Source organism: Salvelinus sp. IW2-2015, linkage group LG23 (assembly GCF_002910315.2).
Source record: "Salvelinus sp. IW2-2015 linkage group LG23, ASM291031v2, whole genome shotgun sequence".
In the NCBI taxonomy this organism is placed as follows: domain Eukaryota; kingdom Metazoa; phylum Chordata; class Actinopteri; order Salmoniformes; family Salmonidae; genus Salvelinus; species Salvelinus sp. IW2-2015.
Window position 1 is genome coordinate 46,385,767 of NC_036863.1, and position 23,805 is coordinate 46,409,571.

General features: G+C 43.5%; 1 protein-coding gene across 1 annotated transcript in view; it reads left to right on the top strand.

Annotated features, from left to right (window-relative positions):
- Nucleotides 1-18,311: 18,311 nt before the first annotated feature.
- LOC111951199 (rho guanine nucleotide exchange factor 15) overlaps nucleotides 18,312-23,805 on the top strand; it is a 32,444-nt gene continuing 26,950 nt past the window's right edge. Inside the window, exons 1-8 of the mRNA XM_023969264.2 lie at nucleotides 18,312-18,371; nucleotides 19,652-20,228; nucleotides 20,647-21,750; nucleotides 21,904-21,955; nucleotides 22,100-22,164; nucleotides 22,741-22,913; nucleotides 23,093-23,176; nucleotides 23,428-23,588. Coding sequence (XP_023825032.1) covers nucleotides 18,363-18,371; nucleotides 19,652-20,228; nucleotides 20,647-21,750; nucleotides 21,904-21,955; nucleotides 22,100-22,164; nucleotides 22,741-22,913; nucleotides 23,093-23,176; nucleotides 23,428-23,588 — 2,225 coding nt within the window. The 5' untranslated portion in view covers nucleotides 18,312-18,362. The remainder of the gene's footprint in view (nucleotides 18,372-19,651; nucleotides 20,229-20,646; nucleotides 21,751-21,903; nucleotides 21,956-22,099; nucleotides 22,165-22,740; nucleotides 22,914-23,092; nucleotides 23,177-23,427; nucleotides 23,589-23,805) is intronic.

The window sequence follows — 23,805 nt, forward strand, 5'->3', positions numbered from 1 at the left end:
GAGAGGATAGAAGAGGGAAAGAACCTAATAAGACCAGCAGAGGGAAGCACAGGGACAAGACATGATGATCAAAGACAAAAACATGACATCATCAGGGCAAACAAAGGAAGGGTTCGGAAGATCAATAAATATGACAATTATGTTGTCACAATTGGTCTAAAAATATGACACTGTGGCAACTGATAATGGCACCATGATGTCCTGTAAAGAGAAACATTTCATTCTGTATAAAGTTTTGTGTTGGGTGTGAGAGTGTGTGGTGTGTAATGTGAGTATGTTGTGGGAGGATAGTGCGTTCAAAGTTTCAGATGAGAGTGACACGAGATTAATCGTCACAGCCACAAACAAACTCCAGGAACACATTTTGTGGGTGATTATTTTAGAGAACTTTTGCAAGACTTTTTCATGAGAGAGAGTTGTCATGGCTAATAACTACATTTTACTACAGTCTGTGTCCGTAGCATTCAGCTATATATCTTGTGTATGTTGTGATAACGATGATGAAAGGCATAACATATTAGGGGTCTCAGTAGAGTTCTGTGACACGCACGTACAGAGAAGGGCTGGCATGGTTAGCAGGTAACTGTTATCTTTTCCTACTGGCTGTGCCCGAAATCCGTACCATCCGGGCTGTATATGTTTTTGTGTGTTCATGCTAATTTGATAGAAGAGGGAAGGTGATATTCCCGGCCTCACTGCCACAGTGAGAAAGTGACCCTATATCCTAGAATACAGCAGGAGGAGGGGTCAGGAGGATACAGAGGTCAGGGTCAGCAGCAGGTGCAGAGCCCACACCATCAGTCTGGCTTCAGTGTTCTGTGTGTGTGTGTGTGTGTGTGTGTGTGTGTGTGGTGTGTGTGTGGTGTGTGGCTTGGTGTGTGTGTGTGTGTGTGTGTGTGTGTGTGTGTGTGTGTGTGTGTGTGTGTGTGTGTGTGTGTGTGTGGTGGTCGTGGGGCTGAGGACATAGGGTGGTCACTGACTGTCTCAGATGGAGCTGCTCTTGACACAGACAGACATTGGCAGGGGGCATGTTCTCAAGGTTGACCAGTGTAACACAGTTTGTGACGTGCTGATGATAACAGTAGGAAAAGATAAGGCCAACTACATGTTTTCTGACAAGGCTACATGCATATTTCTCATTGGTTTTTCCAAAAGCTGTAGCCGACTGTTAGAAAGGAGCCAGTTTGCTTTAAAAGGAGCCAGAGCCAGTTTGCTTTAAAAGCGTGACTGTTTAAGGCTTTAATTAAGGGTATTTTTGGGGGGGTTCAATGTATTAGGCTTTCCACAGAGTGTTCTACAAGGAACCAAAAAGGGTTCTTCAAAGGGTTCTCCTGTGGGGACAGCCGAAAACCCCTTTTAGGTTTTAGATAGCACCTTTTTGAGAACAGCAATGAGAAGAGCATTACATCAGTAGAAAATAAGAGAAACAGTACTGTATATCTAAATATTGTAGATTGATCTAGTTTCAAGTCCAAAAAAGTGCTTCAGAAAATATGACTGGACCCACAATAAACTTGCCATATCCTGTCCATTTGTTTTCTCTATACATTGTATCTAATAATACTCCAGGCTTATTTGCATTTGCTGTCACATAAACCTAAGTTTAATTATCACCCAGAAATCAACAGTCCAATCAACACATATCAACTAATTATAAGGGAGTGTGTAACTGGCTACAGGGAAGTCAGGCGCAGGAGAGCAGAAATGGGTAGCAAACGGAGCCCTTTATTGAGGCGAACAAACACGGCACTCAGAAAACTAAACACACACGGATTACAATAACCCGGCACAAACCAGCCTGGAGTACACATACATTTACACATAACAATTCCGCACACAGACATGGGGGGGAAACAGAGGGTTATATGCAAGACGAGTAATGAGGGAATGCAAACCAGGTGTGCGGGAAAACAAGGCAAAACAAATGGAAAATGAAAGGTGGATCGGCGATGGCTAGAAGACCGGTGAGGCCGCCGAACGCCGCCCGAACAAGGAGAGGGACCGACCTCGGCGGAAGTCGTAACACTAATTCCTATAGCACAAGATGCAATATAGCTAGCTGTGCTGTGCTGTGTAGCTGTGCTGTGCAGCTGTGCTGTGTAGCTGTGCTGTGTAGCTGTGCTGTGTAGCTGTGCATACAATGATGCTGATGATTTTTTTTGACAGTATTCCATTTTTATTAAGAGTGAAATGAAGTGTATCTGGAATCTGTAGCAATGTAATATTGCAAGGAAATAAACTTGAACACAGGCCATGTTTTCTATCTATCCCTCATTTGACCCATACTGCTCATCATACTTATTGACACAATGACACAAACCGAACCACTAAATAGATACCCAGGCTGGCACAGATAGGCACACACACGTTCATGCACGCACACACGCAGTCACGGACGCACGCAAAAATGCACACACACACACACATTCCACGGCAGAGTTCTAGGAAAGGGACAGTAGGGGAGACTGGGGGCAATTGTCAAATGTTTTGTCTTTTACTCTATTGTCCAGAGACCCCTCGGTCTTATGTAACACCTAAACAATTAACCTAATAAAATTACTGAACTTCAAAAACATTCATGCTTATGAATTATCATACTATCATAAACATATGTAATGATTTTGCAAGAAATCTAAGTATTTTTATGTACATAACATTATTTACAGTAACAACCCTGTTCTGTTCCTCTCAAAACATCTGAATAGTCTGATGCTCCCCAGAATGTACAGTACCAGTCAAAAGTTTGGACACACCTACTCATTCCAGGTTTTTTCTTTATTTTTACTATTTTCTACATTGTAGAATAATATTAAAGACAACAAAACTATGAAATAACACATATGGAAACATGTAGTAACCAAAAAAATCTTTCAAAAATCTAAATATATTTTAGATTTGAGATTCTTCAAAGTAGCCACCCTTTGCCTTGATGACAGCTTTGCACACTCTTGGCATTCTCTCAACCAGCTTCACCTGGAATGCTTTTCCAACAGTCTTGAAGGAGTTCCCACATATGCTGAGCATTTGTTGGCTGTGTTTCCTTCATGCTGTTGTCCAACTCATCCCAAACCATCTCAATTGGGTTGAGGTCGGTTGATTGTGGAGGCCAGGTCATCTGATGCAGCACTCCATCACTCTCCTTCTTGGTCAAGTAGCCCTTACACAGCCTGGAAGCACTTTCTTGCTTACTACATGATTCCATATGTGTTGTTTCATAGTTTTGATGTCTTCACTACTATTCTACAACGTAGAAAATAGTAAAAATAAAGAAAACCCCTTGAATGAGCAGGTGTGTCCAAACTTTTGACTGGTAATATATATTTGTACAACTTCTTTGGCATTCTACATTATTCCAAGGCTATTTAAATGTAGCATTTGTATAATTAATGTATAATTCATACAATCTTAAAGTTAAAATAACTTTTTTTCATATTTTAGCTGCTTGGCTCTGGGTCATTTTAACACTGCGTTACAATTGCCACAAACCCAGCAGTCCTGTCACAACCTCATGTGCCTAGCAAGAGACAACAATAGTAACACGTCATTCATGTCAATGTTTAGCCAACATATAGTGATGAAAAAGATCCTAGTTAAAATGATTAGACATTAACATTCAGGACAGTATAAGAAAAACACAGCCGATAGAAAAACTTTTTCTTTTTTTTAAATAGTGAGATATTTTTGCTGAAACCTTTTCAAGCAGGGACAGAACCTAAAATGGGCATGGACTCTGTTCCGAGAACTTCAAGGTGTTACCATTGCCCCTGGTCTCCCCTATGATGTAACTATGTGGGCATATGAAGGAAGGGAAGAGCCCAGCAGCACTGAAAGTGGGTGGAGGGGAGAAGGAGCTCTCTCTATGATGTCACATCACCCTCACCAGCTGGTGGGAGATAAGGAAGGGAGGGAGGGCAACTTCACATCCCCAAACGTGGTGAGGTGCCTTATCAACAAGGGCCCTCTCACTCAGACTGGGATGGTTGAGAATGACAGGGGGGATGTAGTGCACAACACCACAGCTCGGTTCAGTTCAATACTGCACAGCACACCACAGTAAAGTACAGTAAAGTATAGTAAAGTACAGCACAGCATAGCATAGCACAGCACAGCCGGCACAGCTCAGCACAGCACAGTTTCGTTCAGCTCAGTGTTATATAATGGTTTAGCCATACAAATAAAAATGAGTTCATCTTAGTTCTGTGGGTTTAGCACTTCAAGGAAATGGAACATTATGCAGATTTCAGCAAATATAGAACAGATAGCTAGAGATTAACTACAGTTCTCTAAATAGAATGGGGGAAAAAATACATGTTTATCCTATTGTACCCTCTGAGAACAATGTAATCTGAGTGCATTTGTGTGCTTCATGCAGAAGTCATTGTCTATAATGTGTGTCTCTCGTGTGTATGTGTGTGTGTTTGTGTGGATATGTGCGTGGGTGCTTGTGCGTGTTTGTGTTTTTCCATGTGACTGTGTCAAGGCTTTATTAATATGCTTCACTGTGGAATGTGCCCTGTCCCCGTGTAAACATTTGAGCATGTCCGCTCTACCTCCCCTTGACTCCCCTTCTTTCCCCCTAACTACTGGTTCCCTCCATTGATCGCCCTGGACAATTTATTAGCCATTGTTACAGTTTCCTGTATGGTCCGGGCAAACGGGAAACTAAGCAGTGCTTAGATTAAGTCTCTAGAAAAGGGGTGCATAGTACCCGAGGTGTTTTAATTGCTGGTTGAACTATTACAACTCAAATGTTTTCCGCAAAAGAGAGATTGTGTGTGTGTGTGTGTGTGTGTGTGTGCGTGTGTTTGCAGGTACGTACCCACATATCCCGAACTGTGTGGTGTCTATCCTGAACAAAAGTGTGTGGTGATGCTCAACTCGCTACAGCACAAATGTCTCCCACAGGAAACCCTTTAAACAACATCCAAGATGCCGCCAGACCCCCCCCCCCCCCCCGTTGCTGTCATATGTGTAAGGAGTGCGTACTGGCGGCAGAGAAGTCAGACGCAGGTGAACAAAAACGGTGTTTCCAAACGGAGCAGTTTAATAACAAAACTCACCGGAAAACAGAACAATCAAATAATGGGTACATAACCCGACGCACACCAGGACAGACGTGCACAAGCACTTCCAATAAACAATCACCGACAAGGACATGAGGGGGAACAAAGGGTTAAATACACAACATATAATGAATGGGATTGGAACCAGGTGTGATGGAAGACAAGAAAAAACCAAAGAAAAATGAAAAGAGGATCAGCGATGGCTAGAAGGTCGGTGACTTCGACCGCCGAACGCCGCCCGAACAAGGAGCGGGACCAACTTCTGCGGAAGTCGTGACGATATGCCAGAGAAATAGCCTCCGCAATCCAGTAGGAGAGACGCTGCTTAGAAAGCTTCTACCACGAGCCGGATTATCAAATCAGACAAAAGTGGGTCATACAAAATGGACATCCCTGGTCCGCTCAATGTACATGCATAAGGCTCGTACCGGACACAAGGCATGTAACCCTCCGCTGCTTCAAAGGGAGCCTCACACAGCACATTCTAAACCAAAGCCAAATCCCAAGTGGGTGAAATAAGCTTTGAAACCGGCCTGACCTGCCACATACACTGAGTGTACAAAACATTAACTCCTCGGGGCATGGACTCTACAAGGTGTCAAAAATGTTCCACAGGGATGCTGGCCCATGTTGACTCCAATGCTTCCTACAGTTGTGTCAAGTTGTCTGGATGTCCTTTGGGTGGTGGACCATTCTTGATACACGCGGGTAACTGTTGAGCGTGAACAACCCAGCAGCATTGCAGTTCTTGACACAAACTGGTGCGCCTGGCACCTACTACCATACCCTGTTCAAAGACACTTAAATCTATTGTCTTTCCCATTCACCCTCTGAATGGCACACATACACAATCCATGTCTCAACTGATTCATGGCTTAAAAATGCTTCTTTAACCTCTCCTCCCGTTCATCTACACTGTTTGAAGTGGATTTAACAAGAGACATCAATAAGGGATCATAGCTTTCACCTGGTTCACCTGGTCAGTCTATGTCATGGAAAGAGCATGTTTTGTACACTTAGTGTACACCTTCAGGGAGGTGAATGAACGGCCCTGCTAAAAAAAGAAAATGTAGGAATATTGAAATGTCCAATACCCACCACTTATCCATACAACGCTCTCACGGAGGGAGCCCTTGCAGACTGTGTAGTAGCAATTACGTTCAGAGGTAAACCCCTTGCCATCAGATTGGACCTTTCAGTCCAATCTGGTTCCAAATCTCTGGCCGCAGGTGCCTGACCTGCCCGTGCGCCTGGGACAACAGAAGGCAAATGATCTCCTCGAATGCTGGCCTGGCAAATCATAACATATTGTACAAATTGCAATTCGTAACATATCATACGAATTGTAATTTGTAACATACTATCCATACTACAATTCTTATTACATTGTACGACCGCTATTACATGCAAATGTAATGTAACCTAATGTAACATATCATATTAAATGGAGTGGCATCTATTTATTGTAACATATAATACGTTTTGCTCTGAGACCAGGTTGGCCTCCACAACTTTGTTGAAAGTGGGAAGCAAGAGGGTAAGCCCAAAAGGGAGTACCAGAGTAGGCTACAGCCTTGAAATGTTTGCGTCCTTCAGGTCGATGAAGGTGAACCAATCGCTTGGGCGCACTGACAAAAGCTATTCGTGAGCATTCATAATTTCCAGCACCTGCGAGTCAACCAAAGGTGCTGCTGCTCCACTAGGGTAGCCCCCAAGCTCCTGCCGAGTGCAGAGACAGTACAATGCGCAAGAAGAAATCTTCACAAATATCATCTAGGAGCCCTGCGTGGAGCTCCCCAGCAGCCAGAACCGTGGCCAGGTCAGCCAACAGTTCAGTCTGGTAAACCTGCAGTATTGTGACTGTGTTCAAGAACTGGGCCACCACCCCCTGGGCTCGGTACACCTTGTCAAGCTATGCCCCCGAAAAACGACAGTGCTTATTCGGGAGCCACGGGTTGGGGTTAGACATCCCTTTGTTAGCCAACGGGGCTTCGTAGTCAGCTAGCTTCTTATGGCTGAGATCCCGTTAACGGGATCGACTTGACAACAGCCAGTGAAAGTGCAGGGCGCCAAATTCAAACAACAGAAATCTCATAATTAAAATTCCTCAAACATACAAGTATTTTACACCATTTTAAAGATAAACTTGTTGTTAATCCCACCACAGTGTCCGATTTCAAAAAGGCTTTACGACGAAAGCACACCATCTGATTATGTTAGGTCAGTACCTAGTCACCAAAAAGCACAGCCATTTTTCCAGCCAAAGAGAGGAGTCACAAAAAGCAGAAATAGAGACAAAATTAATCACTAACCTTTGATGATCTTCATCAGATGACACTCGTAGGACTTCATGTTACACAATACATGTATGCTTTGTTCGATAAAGTTCATATTTATATCCAAAAATCTTAGTTTACATTGGCGCGTTATGTTCAGTAATGTTTTGCCTCCAAAACATCCGGTGATTTTGCAGAGAGCCACATCAATTTACAGAAATACTCATAATAAACATTGATAAAAGATACAAGTATTATACATGGAACTTTAGATAAACTTCTCCTTAATGCAACCGCTGTGTCAGATTTCCACTTTACGGAAAAAGCACACCATGCTATAATCTGAGTACAGCGCTCAGAGATCAAAACAAGCCATACAGATATCCGCCATGTTGTGGAGTCAACAGAAGTCAGAAATAGTATTATAAATATTCCCTTACCTTTGATGATCTTCATCAGAATGCACTCCCAGGATTCCCAGTTCCACAATAAATGTTTGTTTTGTTCGATAACGTCCATAATTTATGTCCAAATCCCTCCTTTTTGTTTGTGCGTTTAGTTCCAAAATCCAAATTGATGACACACAGGCCAGACGAAAAGTTAAAAAAAATCCATTACAGTCCGTAGAAACATGTCAAACGATATATAGAATCAATCTTTAGGATGTTTTTAACATAAATCTTCAATAATGTTTCAAACGGAGAATTCCTTTGTCTTCAGAAATGCGATGGAATGCAGCTAACTCTCACGGTGGTGCGCCTGAGTGAGCTCGTGGCACTCTGTCAGAGCCCTGACTCAAACAGCTCTCATCCCCCCCTCCTTCACAGTAGAAGCATCAAACAAGGTTATAAAGACTGTTGACATCTAGTGGAAGCCTTAGGAAGTGGAATATGACCCCATAGACACTGTATATTGGATAGTCAAACCTACAAACCTCAGATTTCCCACTTCCTGGTTGGATTTTTTCCTCAGGTGTTTGCCTTCCATATGAGTTCTGTTATACTCACAGACACCATTCAAACAGTTTTAGAAACTTCAGAGTGTTTTCTATCCAAATATACTAATATTATGCATATCTTAGCTTCTGGGACTGAGTAGCAGGCAGTTTACTCTGGTCACCTTATTCATCCAAGCTACTCAATACTGCCCCCAGCCATAAGAAGCTAGCTTCCCATCCACCGGAGGCGTGTGGACAAGCCACGCACCCTTCATCCCCTCCACGAAGTGGGAATATCCATGCAACATCCGCTTGGCTGAATGCGGCTGGGCCCAGGTCCTCTTAAGCTCGTCGACAAAGTCTTGAAAAAGAGGCAAGCGGTGCTTGACTGCAGCTGGCGCCGGTGGGAGGTATTTCCCACCAAACCTGGACGCCTTTCACTGCGGGGGGGGGGGGGGAGACCAAGATCTCAGCCGGCTCTATTTTGCCATGCTGGGAGGATAGCTCCATGTGATCCGACCATGAGCCCAGATCCACCCCTCTATCCTGGAACTCAGGATCAGCACGCCCTCCTTAAGTGTAAGTCGCTCTGGATAAGAGCGTCTGCTAAATGACTTAAATGTAAATGTAAAAGTGTAACAGTTAAGTTGAAGTAAAGACTGATACATTTCGCGTTCCAATTAATTGTGAATTGTTCTGCTAAGCTCTAGGTGAAGAGTGGAAGAATTTAATAAATGAATCAGGCATGATTCTAATATTCTTCAGCAGAGGGTGCTAGCATGCAAACTCCCCATAGCTGAAAGGGAACTGACAGACAATTGAGAGAATTTCCAATGAAGTGGCAGTTTCATTTCTCCAAAATAAATGCAGCTAATTCCATAGCACCACTTCTGTGACCTTCCCTCTGGGCCAACAGTAGCCCTGGATGATGAGGACATGTGATGACATGCCAGGCATCGTCCGAGCAGAGCAGAGCAGGCCAGGTGACATCAGACACCTCTGTACCTGGACGGTTTAGGTCTTTGATTGACAGCTCCCTGTCACTTCAGGCAGGGATTCCATCATCCCGTCTGTGCGCACACACACACACACACGCACACATGCATACACGCACACATGCACAGACACAAGCACATACACACGCACATACACCCACTGTGTTCGGTCTGTGGTGTGTGAGCACAGCAAACTTGCAGGCCCCAGGTGAAGGTGAGGAATGCTCAAGCCCAGGTTCAGGTTCCATGATGAACCCAGCACAGTTCAGAGGTCACAATCCTCCCAGCCTGTCAGGGTTGAGCTGTGGGGTTCACTGGCTGTCAAAGAAGAACACACATTTAGAAACAGGAACACAGGATTTCAAAATAGTATATTTGGTAATGCCATTTGACTTGTTACTGTAATCAGGAATTTACATATTACAGTGATAAGTCATATACGGCATTAGAGAATATCCCATATCATAAGAGGAAACTTTAACATTCTATCTGACAGGAAATTACATATATCACAAATGTTCTGCTTCCTTTTTAAGCATAGCCACACATATACCACCAGTATGTCAACAAATATGTCCATTTGTGGGACAGTACCATAATGAGTACAAAAACACTTTTTTCTCATTCTAATGAGGAATAGATGGGACAGTAGCATCTTCAATGTTGGTAAATGGAATGACCTCTAATAAGCTCTGCTTATTAGTCAGGTGGTGGAGGGCACCTAGCTTATTAATAATTAGTGCCCAGAACACAGAGGGACATTAACATCCCATTAAGTCTCCACATGGCTGGCATGCTGCACACTGTCATGACAGATGATAAATGTAGCTAATATCTGCTCAATACTCAAGGAGCCTCCCCAATGGTAGACTACTAGCTTTACATTGACACATTATAGGCCTGTTCAATAGTTAAACTGTCTGAAAACTTTACTTTATTGTATATGTACAATATATTTTCCACTGTTTCACTTAATTCCTGCTCAGTTCAAACTGAACTGTGCTATAGCCAGTGTGGCGATCTGATTCTGTATAATTGCAGTTGTTTTCCTGATGAAACACCGCCATCTAGTGGAACATGATTAGATTGCACACTCATCCAACGGACGCTCACAGAGCACCCCACTGGGCACAGGCGTCAGTTCATCGTCTGCCTTTGATTTACATTTGAATGAGTTGTCAACTAATGTGAATTCAACGTGAAATCCCCCCAAAAATCACCATGTCATTGGATTGAGGTTAAAAGTTGGGTGAAAAAATGAGATACCCTTACGTTGATGACTTTTTGCATATCCAATTAGTTTTCCACATTTGTTCAATGTCGTCACAGATTTTTGGGGTTGAAATTACATGGGAAAAATGTTGATTCAACCAATTTTTGCCTAGTGGGACTGGACAAGGCAACAAGGCTACACCACATGTTTTTACTTAGATAGAAACACACACTTGCAAAACTCAAATATATATATTCATTCTCAACAACAGCAACTAAACTCCACATTTCTTTACCACTCCTTATTCCCATAATGATGTAGTTATTTTCATTGGTGGATTGACCAGGCTAGAGAATAGTGAGAATTGGCAGTGAACTCCCTTGCACACTGTGAGGTGGAGTGGAGAAGTCTCCATCTCAAACCCAAGTTCTCCTGCTGCCCAGCCCAGCCCAACCCAGCCCCCCTATTCCCCCCTACTGTGCTCATTAGCAAGAAGCAGCTGGCGGCTGGGTGAGAGGGAATCTTGGGCCTTTTATTTTATTTTCAATCCGGTTCAATCCGGAAAATGTATAAAATGGCTGGGTTGGTAGCCAAATGTTTAAAAAATGTTTAAGTGCTGCTGGTTGTTCCCCATAGTAATTGGGTTGTTCACGGGTCAGTTTGAATTTAAAGGGGGAATGGTCACTACAAGGTGTATTTAGTAGTAGCAGCTAGTGGTTTAATAATATTATTACATCTATGCTGTACTTGGCAGCTAAAAGTTGAATTGCAGAATATAGCACATAAGTAATTTGAACCAAAAATAACTTTAAAAAAATCAGCAAGTCAGTCGTCAGGACGGAACCTACTGGGCACACACATCATTTCAACGTGGACACTTGAGTAATATTTGTTTGAGACATTGATCAATGAGATTACAACGATATTCACCCACTCAAAAAGACCAAAAACCAAACGTTTGTTGAATTTCCATTGTGTTATCCTTTTGCTTTCAACGATCTGAAAGCACAACCAAATTCCAATGAAAAACAATGTCAGATTTGTTGTTTATTTATACAACAGATTAATATGTTATGACTGTGCTTCATTTGATAGCTGAACCAAACTATCTGGATTGCAGTTGAAATTACATTACAAATCAAATCAAATCTTTGTCACATACACATGGTTAGCAGATGTTAATGCGAGTGTAGCGAAATGCTTGTGCTTCTAGTTCCTGGTGTACATGATGCAAGTGATCAATGCCGTTTGAGATTCTGCACAGATTATTACAGCAATTGTGAACATCTCCACAGACCCGCACGACCTCTTGAACATGCAAGCTTTACATGATTACATAAGAAGAAATGCATAGTTACAGTAACCTCAATGTGGCCATGGATGTGATACTCATTTTAAAATTGAATGTTACATTAGTTTGTACATTTTCTTACCATTAGGTTATTTACTGTATTGCAAAAGTAATATTGAATTGTGTTTGGTTGACAAAGCAAGTAAATATCAACATTTAAAGGAGACGTACCTACTGCTCGGATAGTTCCATCTGAGCAACTGGCTTAATCCCGTTCTTTATCTTTGGTTGAGTTGGAGACGTAAATCCAACATATAATTTCTTAACTTGTGGTCAATGCTATTTATTGTATTTCAAACGTGATATTGAATTGTGTTTGGAATTAAGCCAGACTAAGGCAGCAGTACAAATGGAACTAACCAAGCAGAAGATACTACATCTACTTCAAATGATATTTGGTTGTGTTGACAACCAAATAAAATTTTATTTCACTAAATATCATAACATTTTAAATCAACCAGAGCTTGAAACACTAGGTCTATTGTGGGTTGAATTGAAACAATAGCTGTTAAATACTTACGCCTATACTGCAAAACAGTATAGGCGTAAATAGAATCATTGATGATGAGTGATAAAGTAGGGTCACATTTAATTTGCTCTTTTAACTTTTTACAGCAGAAAGAGGAGACAGAGAGCTGCGAGACAGAGGTTTAAGCCTGGATACATGAAACGTGTGATGTATACGAAGGGTGCGAGGCAACAGAAGACGTACAGCAGAGGGGCTAATGATCTTGGAGATGGGGAAAGGGACGATAAAACGGGGGGAAAGTTCGCGGGACACTACCCGGAGGGGCAGATCCCGAGCAGACAGCCATACCCTCTGCCCGAGACGATAGCGGGGAGCCGGGGGTCCAGTGGCGTTCCGCCTGTTTACGATACTTGGAAGTGGTCTTGAGAAGAGTGGACCGAGCTCTCTTCCAGGTACGCCGACAGCGGCGACCGTGTTGCTGGCCTGGTTTGAAAGAACTCTTGAATAAATATGTTAGCACTGTCAGAAATGCCACAAAAAGGTAACACATTGTTGTTTCTTAATGGACAGAAATGTAAATGTGAGTGTGATAAATTATACATTTAATGAAAAGTGTTGCACCTTCAAATTGAGTCAATCCGTCATTTCTTTAATTTAATGGTCACTTTATGGACGCTACAGTGTAACGGCGTTCTAGATCTTCCTCCTCAGACGAGGAGAGGAGGATCGGAGGACCAATACGCAGCGAGGTATGATGACATAATGTAATTTATTGAAAGACGAACATGAACACGAAAACACTTGGAAAATTACAAAATAAGAAAACGACGTAGACGAAACCTGAACATGGAACTTACATAACTACACGCAGAACTCACGGACAGGAACAGACTACATCAAACGAATGAACAGCCAAAACAGTCCCGTGTGGTGCACATACACAGACACGAAAGACACAGGAGACAATCACCCACAAACAAACAGTGTGAACAGCCAACCTATATATGGTTCTCAATCAGAGGAAAACATCAAACACCTGTCTCTGATTGAGAACCATATAAGGCTGATTACAAGACCTAAACATAGAAACACAAAACATAGAAATGCCCACCCACACTCACGCCCTGACCGACTAACACATACAAAACAACAGAAAATAGGTCAGGAACGTGACATACAGTTTCGTTTTAATCCGATATCTAGAATTCTATCTAGATAGCCGCAAGAAATACTCTTAAATAAATTGCTAACAATCCTGTAAAAAAATCTAGATGTGTTTCTTTGTAACAGACTGTAACGGCAGTCTAAGTCGTCCTCCTCATCGGACGAGGAGAGGCGAGAAGGATCGGAGGACCAATGTGCAGCGTGGTAAGTTTCCATNCTGTAACGGCAGTCTAAGTCGTCCTCCTCATCGGACGAGGAGAGGCGAGAAGGATCGGAGGACCAATGTGCAGCGTGGTAAGTTTCCATGATTTAATGAACATGAAAACAAGACACTATACAAAATAACAAACGAACTAACCGTCACAGTCCCGTGTGGCACAAACACTGACACAGGAAACAACCACCCACAAAATCCCAACACAAAACAAGCCACCTATATATGATTCTCAATCAGGGAGAACGATTGACAGCTGCCTCTGATTGAGAACCATATTAGGCTGAACACAGAAACAGACAAACTAGACACACAGCATAGAATGCCCACCCAGCTCACGTCCTGACCAACACTAAAACAAGCAAAACACATAAGCACTATGGTCAGGACGTGACACAGACGGACAGCTCATGACGTTGTGTACCTCCAATGAAGTTGGTATTATGCATTTTCATTGTGATTGGTGTCATATTGGCTTAGATATGATGGTAGGGAAATGTGAATTTAACAGTGAGCTTCAACCAATAGCTATATAGACAGATTGACCAAACTCCATTACTCCAAATTTACAGGACTTGTTAGAGTAAGTAATGGATAAGAATTGTGATGATGTTTAATGCTTTATAACGTAATCTCAGCAAAAACAGAAATGCCCCTTTTTCAGGACCCTGTCTTTCAAAGATAATTCGTAAAAATCCAAATATCTTCATTGTAAAGGGTTTAAACACGGTTTCCCATGCTTGTTCAATGAACCATAAACAATTAAATAACATGCACCTGTGGAATGGTCGTTAAGACACTAACAGCTTACAGACGGTAGGCAATTAAGGTCACAGTTATGAAAACTTAGGACACTAAAGAGGCCTTTCTACTGACTATGAAAAACACCAAAAGCAAGATGCCCAGGGTTCCTGCTCATCTGCGTGACCGTGCCTTAGGCATGCTGCAAGGAAGCATGAGGACTGTAGATGTGGCCAGGGCAATAAATTGCAATGTCTGTGCTGTGAGTCTAAGACAGTGCTACATGGAGACAGGATGGACAGCAGATCGTCCTCGCAGTGGCAGGCCACATGTAACAACACCTGCACAGAATCGGTACATCCGAACATCACACCTGCAGGACAGGTACAGGATGGCAACAACAACTGCCCGAGTTACACCAGGAACACACAATCACTCCATCAATGCTCAGACTGTCCACAATAGGCTGAGAGAGGCTGGACTGAGGGCTTGTAGGCCTGTTGTAAGGCAGGTCCTCACCAGACATCACCTGCAACAGCGTCGCCTATGGGCACAAACCCACCGTCGCTGGACCAGACAGGACTGTCAAAAAGTGCTCTTCACTGACGAGTCGCTGTTTTGTCTCACCAGTGGTGATTGTCGGATTCGCCTCCTTGTCATTGCAGGAAATCTCAATGCTGTGCGTTACAGGGAAGACATCCTCCTCCCTCATGTGGTACCCTTCCTGCAAGCTCATCCTGACATGACCCTCCAGCATGACAATGCCACCAGCCATGCTACTCGTTCTGTGTGTGATTTCCTGCAAGACAGGAATGTCAGTGTTCTGCCATGGCCAYCGAAGAGCCCGGATCTCAATCCCATTGAGCATGTCTGGGACCTGTTGGATCGGAGGGTGAAACATCTTTGTAGTTGACTTTCAGATTGATTTGTCTTGTATGAGCCTGTATAAAACCCTGCCATGCACTCCTGTAAATGCACACTTATTTATTCTCATTCAGTTTTACCTCACAATCCAGAAGAGGTTTCTGTACACACTCAAGTTGTACAACTACTGTACAACACATTTGGCACAAAAGTTTTGATAGAACGGAAAGTCTGTCCACACAAAAAAAGTATGTGTTGTGGGAACACCGCACAGTGGTAAACATTTTTGTGCAGACAAATTCTCCATTATATCACAAAAATATGAATTGTATTACAACCATTGTGTCAAATGCGTTGTACATGAGTTGTACAACCTGAACCTGCATAGTACCCAGGATTGTGGTGTACTGTAGCACTTGTCAAAAAAATACACTTAACATGTTCCTCATTATATCTTTGAAAGAGAAATGAAATTAAGATGCGTGAAAGTAGTTCCCCATACGATAAGCACATTCCAAACTTCCTGTGCCTACATCTACCTCAAAAGCACACTGCTTCCAACCCAGTCACAGTCAGAATGGACTCTACAGTATCTCTTATCTCCCAGGGGATGAGACATGTTAGACTATCAGACACGCCAATCTATCGCTAAATGTTCTCCCTGATTGTCATACAGTATAAAGTGAAGGACGAAAAGAATGTTGTAAAGTCAGAGCGATTTAAAAAAAAAAGTGTCAATCCACAATGATACAATAATTAGTTTAAAGACACGGTAGGTTATCATAGGCAAACAGTACAATGTGTTGTAACAAACGCATCACATTGGATACACAGTATACATCATAAACAAAGTGAACCAAAAGCACAAGTTAAAGGGGAAGTTTACCCAAAAAACACATCTGGACCCTTTATAACAATTGCCTGTCAATGCCCCAGACAGTTTTAGGTCCATTGTTTGAGTATTTAGCATTCTGTATTTTTATATCAAAATGCAGATTTTCCGAAATTACCTAAAATGCTTTAAAAACAGTGTATTTATTGTTACATAAACAACGATTGATGTCGCTGCATTGAATTGCCAAATAAATGTGGTGTTTAATGTAAAAAATAAAGAAAAACAAAGACCTTCTTCATGTTAGCGCAAAAGTCTTCCATATGGTCTGTAATCCGGTAGATACTGTTCTTTGTGGTTCTAAAATGGATAATTACAGGATGCGGGATGAAGGAGTGTCTTACTATTGGTCTTCAAGAAAGGAAATTAAAATGAAAGGAAGTAAACAAAGAGATGGTAGCTAGCTAGGCTACCGTTTAGTAATCTCTGAAGGTAAAGTAAGGTTAACCGAATAATCGTCTCTTATGACCGAAAAGAGCTTCTGGTTATCACGACAGCGATTTTTCAACTCGTACTGGACAAAACATTTTTCTTTAACGAGTCGGACACAAAGGATTTATTTTCAGACACTCGATAAGGCCCACATCCCCATCATTCGCATGAGAAAGAGACAGAGATATTGGGGACATAGGTTGGGGTGCCTTGTAAGGATCCAAAGGCGAGTGGGTAATCTGCCTCTACCATCAGTCCTGTTAGCTAACGTACAATCATTGGATAACAAAGTAGACGAGCTATGATCACGAATATCCTACCAACGGGACTATAATAAAACTATAATATCTAATAATATAATATATAATATAATAAAATAATATATAATATAATATTTTAATATTACTATAATATAATATTAAAACTATAATATCTTATGTTTCACCGAGTCGTGGCTGAACGACGACATTCATAAAACACAGCTGGCGGGTTTTACGCTGTATCGGCAAGATAGAATAGCTGCCTCCGGTAACAGCTGCCAGACGGATTATCAGGACGTGTTCTCCAAACATGTGCTGACCAACTAGCAAGTGTCTTCGCTGACATTTTCAACCTCTCCCTGTCTGAGTCTGTAATACCAACATGTTTCAAGCAGACCACAATAGTCCCTGTGTTTAATAACACTAAGGTAACATGTCTAAATGACTACCGACCTGTAGCACTCACGTCTGTAGCCATGAAGTGCTTTGAAAGGCTGGTCATGGCTCACATCAACACCATTATCCCAGAAACCCTAGACCCACTTCAATTTGCATACCGCCCCAACAGATCCATAGATGATGCAATTTCTGTTGCACTCCACACTGCCCTTTCCCACCTGGACAAAAAGGAACACCTTTGTGAGTAGGCTTTTCATTGACTACAGCTCAGCGTTCAACACCATAGTGCCCTCAAAGCTCATCACTAAGCTAAGGACCCTTGGACTAAACACCTCCCCCATGCAGTTGGATCCTGGACTCCCTGACGGGCCGCCCCCAGGTGGTAAGGGTAGGTAACAACACATATGCCAAGCTGATCCTCAACACGGGGGCCCCTCAGGGGTGCATGCTCAGTCCCCTCCTGTACTCCCTGTTCACCCATGACTGCATGGCCAGGCATTCCCCATCCAACGTGACATAGCTTCAGAGGATCTGCAGAGAAGATTGGGAGCAACTCCCCAAATACAGATGTGCCATGCTTGTAGCATCATATCCAAGAAGACTCGAGGCTTTAATCACTCCCAAAGGTGCTTCAACAAAGTACTGAGTAAAGAGTCTGAATACCTACATAAATGTAATATATATATATATTTTTAATGATCTAAAAAACTGTTTTTGCTTTGTCATTATGGGGTATATTGATGAGGGGGGAAAATATTTAATACATTTTAGAATATGGCTGTAACATAACAAAATGTGGAAAAAGTCAAGGGGTCTGAATACTTTCCGAATGCACTGTACATCTAAATACTGAAGCAATGACCCGAAAAACTGTCTGGGGAACTGACAAACGACCAGGCAACTGTTATAAAGGGCCCAGAAGTGTTTTTGGGTGAACTTCCCTTTTAAGGACTTCCCCTATGACTAAAAGAGTACGGGGTAAATCTACAGACAAAACGCAGAAGTGACCCCCTATCTGGCCCACTGTAAAATGAAAGTAGTCTACAGCACACCACTCTCAGTCTCACAGAGGACTGCATTGCAGGAAAAGACATGATCGGGGTATGTAAATATTCATAATATCTACTAATTATCATCAAAGTCATTCTGGCGTCCCAATTGGCACCCTATTCAACTTCATGGTTCAACTTCACATGCTGAAAGTGTCACCGACAGTTATTTATGATGCTTTGGATTAACGTGTCTGCTGAATGATCATTTTATGAAAGTGATTGAGTTCTCCTGTGTCAACTCCCTTGTGGTGATCTTTAACTTATTTTCCCAGCTGATCTACGTAGCGTTTCAAAGATCTAGAGAGTAATAGCGGAGGCCCTTTTCAGCTGCACTGAACAAAAATATAAAAGCAACTTGATACAATTTCAAGGATTTTACTGAGTTACAGTTCATATAAGCAAATCAGTCAATTGAAATAAATGTAGGCCCTAATCTATGGATTTCACATGACTAGGAATACAGATATGAAGCTGTTGGTCAAAGATACATAAAAACAGTAGGGGCGTGGATCAGAAAACCAGTCAGTATCTGGTTTGACCACTATTTGCCTCACGCAGCGCAACACATCTGTTTTGCATAGAGTTGATCATGCTGTTGATTGTGGCTTGTGGATTGTTGTCCCCCTCCTTTTCAGTATCTCTGTGCATTCAAATTGCCATCGATAAAATGCAATTTTGTTCGTTGTCCATAGCTTATGCCTGCCCGTACCATAACCACACTGCCACCATGGGTGCGCTCTGTTCACATCAGCAAACCGCTCGCCCACACAACGCCGATATGTGCAGAGATTCTTTAATCGTGCAAACCAACAGTTTCATCAGCTGTCCGAGTGGCTGGTCTCAGACGATCCTGTAGTTGAAGAAGCCGGATGTGGTCTGCGGTTGTGAGGCCGGTTGGATGTGCTGCCAAGTTCATCTCGAAAACAACTTTGGAGGTGGCTTATGTTAGAGAAATGAACATTCAATTATCTGGCAACAGCTCTGATGGCATGAGACTATCTGGCAACTTGAGATCTGTGGCATTGTGTTGTGTGACAAAACTGTACATTTTAGAGTGGACTTTTATTGCCCCCCGGCACAAGTGCACCTGTGTAATCATTATGCAGTTTATTCAGCTTGTGTATATGCCACATTTGAGAGAAATACAATTTTTTTGTGCCTATGGAAAATGTCAGGGATCTTTTATTTCAGCTCATGAAACATGGGACCAACACTTTACATGTTGTGTTTATATTTTTTTTCAGTGTAAAAGTAACAAATAGTGGTGAGTCATAAGAATAATTGCTTTGATAATAAAGTTTTTAATCAATGTTCTTGTTGTTAATGAAGTCCAGACTTCGACCCAGAGCCGTCGTTCCCCCAAATCCTTCCAACCTCAAACCCTTGGGGCCAAACATCCCAAACCACTTCCAGACCAGAAACCAGAACAGACCAAACCCGAACCAACCCCCATCAGGGGAGAGGAGCCAGGAGAGGAAACAACATCAACCACCGGAGGGGAAGGTGAAGAGGATTGTGCGTAAGTTCAGCAGCCAGGAGAATGAGGTGATGGGGCAGGCAGGACTAGAGACAAGAACAGGGGTAGAGGCAGGGGCAGAGACCGTGACTGGGGCAAAGCAGGGAGACGGTGGGGTGCTGGGGTGGACAAGGACAAGGACAGAGGCAGGACAGCAGGCAGACAGTAACAGAGGACAGACAAGGGCCCGGCAGGCCGACTATGATGCTATAATAATGAGCCCTTCTGTGGAACTCAGCATCATACCACCTCCGGTTCCATTGAGAAAGCCACGTTCTGGCCCTCACACACAACCTACAGCACAGAGTGTTGCCGTGCCCCTGGGGCAGGAGACAGACAACCATCCGTGCACCCTTCTCACACCTGGACATGGACGAGGAAACAGATCAGGTAAGCCGAGTCACATCTCTTAACCTCAGAACGTTCCTTTGTAAAATGATTAGAAGTCAGCGCTATTTTCTGACAACGAATTACGTGAGAAAGGGTGCGTTGCTGCACATGAAGGAACAGAGAAAACCTTGTGGTATATTGATGTTCCTATATATCCATGTCCATAGGTCTATGAGGAAGAGAAAGAGTAAATAACGATCATGTCTCAGACGTACAGAATCTGTTTTATGTTCCAAGTAGTCTCTTGTGACATCAATGTAAAAATTGAGTAGCGGGAGATTTGGTTCTGGGTGCCGAGGTTAGGTTCACATGGAATGGATTATTTGATATAATAATGTTGCACTAAGTAAGTAACAAATGAACAAACAAGCACAGTGTATTTCAGACTCACAACACAATATCACGCACTGTCTTTCAGCTCCCGATGGTAGTGAGGTGGATGAAGCGCCTGTGTGTGTTGCCATTGAGAGCGGACAAACCACAGGCTCGGCAGCCACCCCTAGTGGTCACCATGGCAACACGGCACAGTGCCAGTGCATCTGTCACCTGAGGAGAACTGGCATGAAGTTAGTCTGGGTTCCCCTGGAGGAAGAGGAAGATAACTATTTAGAGGTGATAGGGGATGAAGAAAAAGACAAACGAGGAAATGAGCACCAGAAGAGGGTGGTGAAGGAGGGGAAGGAAGAGGAGGAAGATGACTACATAGACGTGGCAGGGGATGAAGAGAAAGAAAAACAAGGGAATGAGGACCAGAAGAGAGAGAGGAAGGAGGTGAATGAAGAGATGTTGGGACCTTTCAGAGCAGATGAGCGAGGGGGGAAAAGTCAGACAGGGTGCCAGACAGAGACAGCTGCAGTGTTCAGTGAGCACAGAGAGGTCAGAGTTCACGAGGTCAGCGAGAATAACAGCCAGAGATCTTTCCCTTCAAAACATAACACATCATCCAATGCAGAATCTTCCCTGGCCCTGATGATCTGCTCACAGCACAGCTCACACCAGCACAGCTCACACCAGCACAGCTCACACCAGCACAGCTCACACACCAAGCAGATTAGACCCCCTCAAAACAAAACTGAGACATATGATGAGGTTACATATGAGGCCATGCCCATGTTTGACAGAGAAGAACCACATCCACCCCCACCCCCACCCCCACGCCTGATGAAACCTCCACTGACACACAAGACGCAGCATCCCTCTCCTCCGAAGGATCATCTCCAAAGAATCCTTCTCCAGAGCATGTCCACTCCCTCTCGCTCTGGCCTACTAACCTCAATTTCAAAGTCAGACATCCAGAAGAGTACCCCTTCCCCTCAGACTCCTCCCTCCATCTCCAATGGCAACTCCCATCAGCCAATCCTGCGACCTCTGCCTCCACTTCCTGTTTTACATGATCTCCGCCTTCTCCCCAGCCCCATCATGCCCCGCCCTCCTCAACTCAGACCTCAGATTCCAATGAAACCTCTTCCTCCTAACCCTGAGCCCAGTGGCCCTAGCTGTCCCAGGCGACGCTCATCCACAGGTGGGTAGAAGAAGAACTTTAAAATATGGATTTTATGGTTGATTTGGTTATGAATCTAGAAATTCTATTTATATGGGGAAAATGCTCACAATTGAATAATGAATCAATGGAGAAATATTAGAAACCAGATGAAATCACCACTTTCCCTCCCAGATGCTGATGTTAGGGATGACTGGGTGACTGTGGACGAGGAGGACATAGAGGAGTAAGTCTGAGCTGCCATAGAAGCAACTCTCAACATACAGTACAACACAAACACTGTACATGTGTTTACATCTATGCTATGAATCATCTCAAACGTTTAAAAGATTGATAGATATGTTTTACATTCAGCATTGTGCTTCCACAGGCCACAGGAACAGGCAGATCGTCCCAGGAGGATCTCCTCAGACTGGGGACCTTTGAGGCTGGACGGTACAGACTCTCGGTTTTGTTTTATTTCTGATATTACAACACAGAGATATATACACCGAGTATACCAAATAGGAACACATATTGAGTTGCACGCATTCTTGATACACACGGGTAACTGTTGAGCGTGGAAAAACCCAGCAGCATTGCAGTTCTTGACACAAACCAGTGCGCCTGGCACCTACTACCGTACCCTGTTCCAAGGCACTTAAATATGTTGTCTTGCCCATTCACCCTCTGAATGACACACCTACACAATCCATATCTCAAGGCTTAAAAATCATTCTTTATCCTGTCTCCTCCCCTTAATCGACACTGATTGAAGCAGATTTAACAAGTGACATCAATAAGGGATCATAGCTTTCACCTGAATTGACCTGGTCAGTCTATGTCATGCAGAGAGCAGGTGTTCTTAATGTTTTGTTTACTCAGTGTATCTTTTTACCTCTCCTCTCTTCCTCTCTCTCTCTGACCCTGAATATCTCTCCCTGGCCCTCTCTCTCCCCCCCTCCTCCCTCGTTATTGCTCCCCCACCTCACCTCACCCCACCACTGCCAACCCCCTCCCCTCCACTCTCAGAACCTCTGTACCAGATCTACCAGGCTAAGTCCATCAAGGAGGCGATCCAGCTCCAGAGCATCAGCCGGAGTGCCAGCAGGGCCACCGTGGACCTCCATATGAGGCTGAGGGGCGGTGGGTCCTTAGGGGCCCCTATGGGCCAGTCCTCCAGGGCCAGGAAGGGCCCCGCAGAGGTCAGTCTCAGTAAAAAATGAGAGTGCTCAACTCTAAATCCTCTCCTGTAAACAAGTAAAAAGGGTGTTTTGAACCAAAAATGTATCACATAAAAATGAAAAAGGCCAGCACTCGAATATGATGATTTTTTGGGGATAATAATATCATATATATGATTATTTTTTTGGACTCCGCGGAGGTCACACTGTGGCAGGAGTTACCGGTGGTCAGAGACAGTGGGATCCTGGAGAGACTCAGTCCAGAGGAGCTGCAGAGACAGGAGGTGAGAGGAGGGGAGGAGGAGAGGGGAGGGGAGAGGGAAGGGCAGGGGGAGGAGGGAGGGAAGGAGAAGGAGGGAAGGGTGGATATGTGGGAATGGGAGGACGGGGTGAGGAAAGGAGGGGAGAGGAGAGAGAGGAGTCAGTTATATTGTCAGTTACCAGTCCTTTATACCAGTCCTTTATCGTACCAAATTCCTATGTGAAACATTTTCTTAACAGTTCAACAATATTTCACTAATGTTTTTTCTATCAGAGCATGTTTGAAGTATTGACATCGGAAGCCTCGTACCTCCACTCACTGAACGTTCTCACTGATCACTTCCTAATGTGTCGGGACCTTGATGACACACTGGTGATCCATGACAAGAAGACCCTCTTCTCCAACATACTCCAAGTGTATGAGGTCAGCCAGAGGTAAATGTTGTCTGGAAAACAGACAGATGGAGGAGGAGTGGTGGGAAGGCGGGAGGGAAGGAGAGAGAGGGGATGGAGGGAGAGGGGATAGAAGGAGAGTGGATGGAAAGAGAGGGGATGGGGAGAGGGTTTGGAGAGAGAGGGGGAGGGAGTGAGAGGGACTAGAGAAAGGATGATACAGGGGACTGCAAAGAAAGAGAGATCCAACCTACGTAAG